Genomic DNA, 9,947 nt, shown 5'->3' on the forward strand with positions numbered 1-9,947 from the left:
TATTAATTATTATTATTATTATTATTATTATTATCATTAAAATTATTATTATTATTATTATTATTTATTATTATTATTATTATTATTATTATTATTATTATTATTATTATTATTATTATTATTATTATTATTATTATTATCATTAACATTACTATTAATGAATACCAAGACAAATAGCCGCATCGCTAGGAATCATCTAACGGATTTGAAATTAATGAACTGATTGACTTATCACTCATGACCATGCAACTTGATTTGGACTTGGAATCGGCCATCGATAAATAAAACTGTAAGAATCTGGACGTTTTATTTGAATGTCTTGATGTTGTACATTCATTTATCATTTTTGGCCTTTGAACTCTTTCGTCGTCACTATCAACAACTATCTACAGCACACGCAAAAGAAGTCCATTGCCATCTATAAAAAGCATAGTTCTCAACAAATATCAGTAAAGCCAGTAAAAGATCAGCAATAATATATATATATATATATATATATATATATATATATATATATATTGCGACTACACAATATCACGCTTGGTGACTGATTATAATCAGTATGCGGTTGGATAAGAAATTCACAACATTGCCATCTGGACATATAACGGGCCAATACAAAAAACTATGTGTAATCTTGAACGTTTATAATCTTGTTAATTTAGTTTATTGAGAATTAATCATAAACATGGATGGCAAAAAAAAAAAAACAATAACAAAGACCAGAGTGACGTTATCTTTGTTCTGTCTATAATGTGTTACTACAAATAGGTGATGGTATTCATTCACGGCGGTGGGTACACCTCTGGCAGTGCTAATATCTACGACCCTTTACGAATGGTGACTGATTATACTTTGTTACTATAAATAGGTGATGGTATTCCTTCACGGCGGTGGGTACACCTCTGGCAGTGCTAATATCTACGTCCCTTCACGAATGGTGTAGCTGATTATACTTTGTTTCTATAAATAGTTGATGGTATTCCTTCACGGCGGTGGGTACACCTCTGGCAGTGCAAATATCTACGTCCCTTCACGAATGGTGTAGCTGATTATACTTTGTTTCTATAAATAGTTGATGGTATTCCTTCACGGCGGTGGGTACACCTCTGGCAGTGCTAATATCTACGTCCCTTCACGAATGGTGTAGCTGATTATACTTTGTTTCTATAAATAGTTGATGGTATTCCTTCACGGCGGTGGGTACACCTCTGGCAGTGCTAATATCTACGTCCCTTTACGAATGGTGACTGATTATACTTTGTTACTATAAATAGTTGATGGTATTCCTTCACGGCGGTGGGTACACCTCTGACAGTGCTAATATCTACGTCCCTTCACGAATGGTGTAGCTGATTATACTTTGTTTCTATAAATAGTTGATGGTATTCATTCACGGCGGTGGGTACACCTCTGGCAGTGCTGATATCTACGTCCCTTTACGAATGGTGACTGATTATACTTTGTTACTATAAATAGGTGATGGTATTCATTCACGGCGGTGGGTACTCCTCTGGCAGTGCAAATATCTACGTCCCTTCAAGAATGGTGACTGATTATGACGTCATTGTAGTAACCATCCAGTACAGACTCGGTTTACTTGGTTTCTTGGATCCTGGAAGCGGTGAAGGTGAGTGGGTATGTTAGTTATTCCCCATGTGCTCTTATTAAATCGCAATAGGGGAAGATCAATGTATTGAACATCTTGCTCTCACAGGAAAGATAGAAGGTAAAAAGAGTAAAGGTAGACCAAGAAAAACATATTTAAATAGTTTGAACAGCTGGGTGACAAAGAAAGAGAAGAGTAATATTAGTTTTCTGAGGTCATCTGATCAGAGAGATGAATGGCGTACCATGATCACCGATGTCTGGCACAGACTTGGTACGAGAAGAAGAAGAAGGGGAAGACCACTGGAAACTTGGAGAAGATCGGTGGATAAAGAGATGATGGCATCCTCGGTTGGTTGGACCTGGGGTGAGGTCTGGAAGCTGGCAGAAGACAGAAGTGTTGTTGATGTGTTTATGAAACACCATAGAGGAGTAAGTAAATAAGTTCTTATTAAACATGGAGGTCCCGATAGCTCAGTTGATAGACCACTCACTAGCTTTACACGCAAAGGGACCGGAAATCAATCCTGGTGAAATCCACCCAGCCGTGTGATTGGGTAGCTGGGTTTGTTTGATCCGGTGGAAAGTGCCATGCGATATATTAGCGTCCTATCCCACGGGTGGCAAGTAATTGCTATTGTCCGTTTTACGCTATAGAAACCGAGGTAAACTCCTGCTCCAAGGACCATCTATGCCTCTGAAGGACACATTTTTAATACATTTTTTATCATTATTTCGTTGAAAATAAATCAACAGATTAAACGACAAATGCTTTTATATAGAGCAATATCCACTAAATGTGCTCAAAGCGCTTTACAAGAGGTCCCTGGTCAACAGCAACATTTAACATGTAGGACGGGGGCGATATTACAATTTTTCGGACAAAGACAACGCTGTTAACTGCCAGGTTTTTATTTTACACCTGAGTACGGTGAGAGAAAGTGAATAAAGAGCCTTTTCCAATGACTCAACTATGCGCCGAGCACGAGGCTCGAACCCAGGACCTTCCGATCCGAAAGCGAGTGTCATACCACAAGACCACATAGCCGCACTTTGTACAATTTGTCGCATTAAGATAATATTAATTTTAAAACACTTTGTTTCACTGTCTAGTAAACAATGGCCTCCGTGATCAGATAATGGCGATTGAATGGGTGAAGGACAACATCCGGCAGTTTGGGGGTGATGGGAATGACATTACCTTATTTGGAGAGTCGGCCGGAGCCGGAAGTATATCGTTGTTGTCGCTGAGTCCTTTGGCCAAGGGGCTTTTTACAAAGGTAAGGAATTAACTCTATCCTTACCAACCATTTTCAGGATTTTCCCCAAAAACTTCACACCCAACTGACACAAAAATGAATTTTTATCACTGAAACACAATAGCAGTAAGTTCTAGCGATACATAATTTCTTTAGCAAAACATGCTCTATAGCACACTGTACATTTTCTTTAAATTTTATGATGTACAAAAGAAAGATGTTGGTTGTATCGTAAGGAATGTGACGATTTTCCTATAGTTGGTAAGGAGAGGGTTAATTCATGAACGTTGATCATATCTTTGGGTAATAGCTCACTTTATTAGGAAATAAGATGTAACACGTATGTAACGTGTATCTGTAGCATAAGCCAGTGCATATAAATTACCAATAGGATATAATAGTATGTCACGTCCGCCCAGCAACGAGCATTTTGGTTCTAAACAAAGTAAATCGGTACTTTTTATTCTTCATGCTGGCTAGAACTTTTTCACATGTCATGTGATCAGACTGTATAAAAGTCAAAGCATGATCAGATTTATAATGTTTTCTCCTCTTAATACACTTTTATGCTCGTCGGGGAGGTATTTCATAAGAGCGTCCGCCATTGTTCCGACCGTTTAGAACCAGTTACTAAGCTACTATGCGTCATTACGGGAAGTGACGTCACGACATTATACGCAGACATCTCTTCTAACAGCTGGATCACACATACGTTGGCTTAGTCTTCAATGCATGTAAAATACATCCGATCTCTAAAACCTGCGTTAATATCTACTTCTTAAAAGATTGCTGTAAACATTCAAATATCTCGGTTTTTAACTTATTTATTTACTTATTAGTGCAAGCCACTTTGCATTTGTTTTAAAATACATCATGTGCATACTGAATTGCCAAGAAGACTCCACAAATTCGAACACTTTCTTAAACTATCGTAACAATCGTGTACGCCCTTATGAAATACTTCTCTGACGAGCATAAAAGTATATCCAGAGGAGAAAAACATTATAAATCTGATAATGTTTTGACTTTTATACAGTCTGATCACATGACATAATGTGAAAAAGTTCTAGCCGGGCATGAAGAATAAAAAGTACCAATTTTCTTTGTTTAGAGCCAAGCTGCGGTTGCTAGGCGGACGTGACATCAGACTATTGAATCCTATTGGCCCTAAAATAACATTTGTGGGTTCTAGGGATCGTCTCTTAGGTTCAATTTGGATGTGTGTTAAAAAAAGCATTTATATAGCGCAATATCCACTATTCGTGCTTAAAGCACTTTCCAAGGGGTCCCTGGCCAACAGCAACACTTAACATGTAGGGCGGGACATGACGCCTGTTAGGCGGTATTATAATTTTTCGGACAGAGACAACGATGTTAACGGCCGGGTACTCATATTACACCTGAGTACGGTGAGAGAAAGTGAATAAAGAGCCTTCTCCAAGGGCTCAACTATGCGCCGAGCGAGGCTCGAATCCAGGACCTTCCGGTCCGAAAGCGAGTGTCATACCACTAGACCACATAGCCGCACTATTTCTGTGACGTTTATCATCAGCAGTCCAGCGGAGTGCGAGGTTGTTTTTTGTTTTGTTTTTGTTTTGCCGAGACACAAATCGACATTTTGGAAACATGAACCAGCCCTATCCATCTGAGTCTCTCTATTATAGTCATAAACAAAAAATGAATGCAACAGTTTTCAAAAAAAAAAAAAAAAGAGAGCAAAATGCCAAACACGGAGCGTTTCCGGCTCAAAACCCGTCTTCATCCAACAAAAAAATGACAATGAAAACACGAATACATTGCTAAAGCAAACCGGTAACCAAAAATTAAAATGGAGAGGCTTCGTAAGATTGGGAACAATACAGGCAATGGACGTTTCAGGTACAAACCCTTCGTCAGCACAACAATAAAAAAATAACATGGAAAACAAATAAAATATAATACAAAATAACTTTTTTTATTTTTTATTATCAGTTATTTTGCATTTAATTTTTTATTTTTGGTTTTCCACGTTTATTGTTTATTGTTGTGCTGACGAAGGGTTTGCACCCGAAACGTCCATTGTCTGAATTGTTCCCATACGAAGCCTCTCCACTCTCACTTTTTCTTTAGTATTTTCACGGTCTCAGGCTTCAGGCAGCCACTACCGTTCTATAAGACAAACCAGACCCTCGACAGTAAGCAGCTATGGTAGAAAAAAAATGAGCTTTTATATAGCGCAATATTCGCTAAACGTGCTCAAAGCGCTTTACAAGGTGTCCCTGGCCAACGGCAACACTTAACATGAAGGACGGGACATGATGCCTGTTAGGCGATATTACAATTTCTTTACGGACAGAGACAACGCTGTTAATGGCCAGGTACTCATTTTATACATGAGTACGGTGAGAGAATGTGAGTAAAGAGCTTTCTCCAAGGACTCAACTATGTGCCGAGCGAAATTTGAACCCAAGACCTTCTGATCCGAAAGCGAGTGTCATACCACTAGACCACATAGCCGCACGTAGTTTATATTGGTAGTGGATATTGTGATAGATAAAACTTCACATAATATATAATAATATTTTCAGGCTATTTTGCAAAGTGGAACAGCCTTGGCTCCATGGGCTGTCTACAAACGTCCGGAGAAGCAATTTCTGAAAGTAGCCAAGAACCTGGGATGTTTGTCTTGGATCCAGGAGAGTTTTGCCTTCGTCAGGTACGTTACGTTAAGTCAAGCAAGCTATATTAAGTGTGTCAATGACCGAATGAATGATAGTGATCCTGGAAAAAAATCTGGTTCCGATGTTACGTCCTTTCATAGGCGCTATTACAGGGAATGAGATTAGCGGAAGAGTAGCGTCCCTTGATTGGACGTCACCTTACAGAGAGAACGTCAATTTGGCTTTGAAGTGTCTCAAGCTGCTTTCAAGGAAGCAAGGACGAGAGACGCATGCGTACAACCAACATGACGTTCTCTCTCTAATAACTTTTCCGCCGGTGACGTCACAGACTACGGGTGACGTCAAATCAAGGGACGCTACTCTTCCGCTAATCTCATTCCCAATAAATATTTTTGCCCCTCATTGGCTCCATGGGCTGTCAACAAACGTCCGGAGAAGCAGTTTCTGAAAGTAGCCAAGAACCTGGGATGTTTGTCTTGGATCCAGGAGAGTTTTGCCTTCGTCAGGTACGTTATGTTAAGTCAAGAGAGCTATAGGGAATGAGATTAGCGAAAGAGTAGCGTCCCTTGATTGGACGTCACCGGTGGAGAAGTTATTTGTAAACAAACTAACTACAAGCCAAGCGCTCCAAATACAAAATTTATTATTCATATTTCTGTACAAAAATGTATAACGTATATTATGATATGCATGTTTTGCAATTCACAATTTTTTTCTGACAGAGACAACGCCGTTAACGGCCAGGTACTCATTTTACACGTAGTACGGTGAGAGAATGTGAGTAAAGAGCATTTTCCAAGGACTCAACTATTCGCCAAGCTTTCGGATTGGAAGGTCCTGGGTTCAAGTCTCGCTCGGTGCATAGTTGATTCCTTAGAAAAGGCTCTTAACGCACATTCTCTCACCGTATTCAGGTGGAAAATGAGTAACTGGCCGTTAACAGCGTTGTCTCTCTAACGGCCAGGTACTCATTTTACACCGTAGTACGGTGAGAGAATGTGAGTAAAGAGCCTTTTCCAAGGACTCAACTGGGCTCTTTACTCACATTCTTTCACCGTATTCAGATGTAAAATGAGTATCTGGCCGTTAACAGCGTTGGCTCTTTCCGAAAAATTGTAATATCCCCTAACAGGCATCATGTCCCGTCCTACAAGTTAAATGTTGTTGTTGACAGGGACCTTTTGTAAAGCGCTTTGAGCACATAGAGTGGATTTTATGCTAAATAAAATCTCAATTATTTTTGTGTTAAAAAGCTCAACGGGGTTTTTTTTTCTTTCTTTTCAAACTCACCAGAGAACGGTACACCAACGACATCATGGACTGTATGAGAAAGAAATCAACCGATGAAATTCTCTACTCCTCGTTCGTAGGCGATGATAAGAGTGACGATAAGAGCAAAGGTAATAACGATAAGGTGGCCGATGAGGACTTTGGAAAATCGTACGCCAGTTTTGTCGACTCTCTCCAATCACCTACAGTAGACGGAGTGGTCATCCCAAAGGTAGGGTTCTCTTACTTCATTCAATACATGTCATGTCGCTGTTGTTACTATTATTATTATTATTATTATTATTATTATTATTATTATTATTATTATTATTATTATTATTATTATTATTATTATTATTATTATTATTATTATTATTATTATTATTATTTTTATTACTATTCTTCTTCTTCTTCTTCTACTTCTTCTTCTTCTTCTTCTTCTTCTTCTTCTTCTTCTTCTTCTTCTTCTTCTTCTTCTTCTTCTTCTTCTTCTTCTTAATATTATTATTATTATTATTATTATTATTATTATTATTATTATTATTTATCATTATTATTATTATTATTATTATTATTATTATTATTATTATTATTATTATTATTATTATTATTACCATTATTATTAACAATAATAATAACTTCATCATCATCATCATCATCATCATCATCATCATCATCATCATCATCATCATCATCATCATCATCATCATCGTCATCATCATCATCATCATCATCATCATTTTCATCTACATAACATTTCGTTTTACCATGAACTTTGTACATTTATGATTCATTCAGTCGTGAACAATTTTCAATAACTTCAGTATCTATCAATGTAAATTTCGACTTTACAATGCCGTATTGATATATCTTTCCTTATAGATAGTATGCGCTTGGATGAGAAGCTCATAACATTGCCATCCGGAAGTATAACGGACCAACACACAAAACTGTGTGTATCCATGAACGTTTATAGTCGGGTTAATACAGTTCAGTGAGCATTACTCATAAACGCGGATGGCAAAATACAATAACAAAGATCTGAGTGACGTCATCTTCGAACTATCTATATTCAAAGTTGTGTAAAACTACATGTGAATGATACAATGCAATCTAGATATGTGAGATTTTGTAATTCTAAACTATTGCAATATACATTTAACGAATAATTCCTGTATTTAAATCCATTAATCGGATAATTCCTGTATTCAAAAACATTTAAAGGATAATTCCTGTATTCAAATCCATTTAAAGGATAATTCCTGTATTCAAATCCATTTATAGGATGATTCCTGTATTCAAACCCATTTATAGGATAATTCCTGTATTCAAATCCATTTATAGGATAATTCCTGTATTCAAATCCATTTAAAGGATAATTCCTGTATTTAGCTTTTGATAAGATAAGACAATGTTCTATCATCCTTTCTATAGGATAAGACAAGACAATTTTCTATCATCCTTTCTATAAGATAAGATAAGACAATGTTATATCATCCTTTCTATAGGATAAGACAAGACAATGTTCTATCATCCTTTCTATAGGATAAGACAAGACAATGTTCTATCATCCTTTCTATAAGATAAGATAAGACAATGTTCTATCATCCTTTCTATAGGATAAGGTAAGACAATGTTCTATCATCCTTTCTATAAGATAAGATAAGACAATGTTCTATCATCCTTTCTATAGGATAAGACAAGACAATGTTCTATCATCCTTTCTATAAGATAAGATAAGACAATCTTCTATCATCCTTTCTATAAGATAAGACAAGACAATGTTCTATCATCCTTTCAAAAGGATAAGATAAGACAATGTTCTATCATACTTTCTATAAGATAAGATAAGACAATGCTCTATCATCCTTTCTATAAGATAAGACAAGACAATGTTCTATCATCCTTTCTATAAGATAAGATAAGACAATGTTCTATCATCCTTTCTATACCAGAGTCCAGACAGTCTTCTTGCAGACCGTGCCTACCTCCAAGCCAACGGCGCACTGGACCGGTCATACGTTGTAGGATTCAACAATCATGAGGGTTTGCTTACAAGTGAGTCTTGAAATATAAATCAACAGCATCATCACCATTGTCATCATCATCATCATCGTAATTGTCGTCGTCGTTGTCGTCATCATCATCATCATCATCATCATCATCATCATCATCATCATCATCCTCATCATCATCATCATCATCATCATCAACTTTATCATCATTATCATCATCATCATCATCATCAACATCATCATCACCTTCATCATCATAATTATCATCACTATCATAATCATCATCGTCATCATAATCATCATCGTCATCATCGTCATCACCATCATCATCATCATCATCATCATCATCATCATCATCATCATCATCATCATCATCATCACCTTCATCATCATAATCATCATCACTATCATAATCATCATCGTCATCATAATCATCATCGTCATCATCATCATCATCATCATCATCATCATCATCATCATCATCATCATCATCATCATCATCATCATCATCACCATCATCATCAACGTCATCAAACCGCACCGGGATTATAATAATAATAATAATAATAATAATAATAATAATAATAATAATAATAATAATAATAATAATAATAATAATAATAATAATAATAATAAATGGCATTTATATAGTTTCACCCCATTCATACAGGTTCTAGGCACTCTACATTCATATAAAACAATACAAAATACAGTAGGCTGCCCCTCTAGAAAAGTGCCATAAAGTTTAATTTTTTCGCCAAATCATGCCACAACAATGCCTTTCTAAACAAATGAAAGAACGTGAAAGATGTCGGTGATATTTATATAATAAAATCTCCAACAATGGACTTCAACAGTCGTGACGTCACTTCCCTCGTAATGGTGCATGGTAACTTAGTAACTGGCTCTAAACTAGCGGTAAAATGGCGGACGCCCTTATGAAATATTTCTCCGACGAGCATAAAAGTGTATCCAGAGGAGAAAAAACATTATAAATCTGATCATGTTTTGACTTTTATACTTTCTGATCACACGACATGTGAAAAACGTTTAGCCAGCATGAAGAATATAAAGTACCGATTTTCTTTGTTTAGAACCAAGCTTTTCGTTACTGGGCTGACGTGACATCGGACTAT

The 9,947-nt window shown here is 36.6% G+C and overlaps 1 protein-coding gene across 1 annotated transcript in view; it reads left to right on the plus strand.

Moving 5' to 3' along the window:
- Positions 1–8,854, plus strand: part of LOC144975403 (carboxylesterase 3-like) — a gene marked incomplete at its 3' end in the record, with an annotated part of 14,089 nt that extends 5,235 nt beyond the window's left edge. The window contains 5 exon segments of the mRNA XM_078919431.1: positions 1,480–1,630; positions 2,722–2,888; positions 5,435–5,562; positions 6,821–7,028; positions 8,752–8,854. Of these exon segments, the coding sequence (XP_078775557.1) occupies positions 1,480–1,630; positions 2,722–2,888; positions 5,435–5,562; positions 6,821–7,028; positions 8,752–8,854 (757 nt within the window).
- Between the last annotated feature and the right edge of the window lie 1,093 nt (positions 8,855–9,947).

This window comes from Berghia stephanieae, chromosome 6 (genome assembly GCF_034508935.2).
Source record: "Berghia stephanieae isolate SIO BIC M18660-M18661 chromosome 6, UCSD_Bste_1.3, whole genome shotgun sequence".
In the NCBI taxonomy this organism is placed as follows: domain Eukaryota; kingdom Metazoa; phylum Mollusca; class Gastropoda; order Nudibranchia; family Aeolidiidae; genus Berghia; species Berghia stephanieae.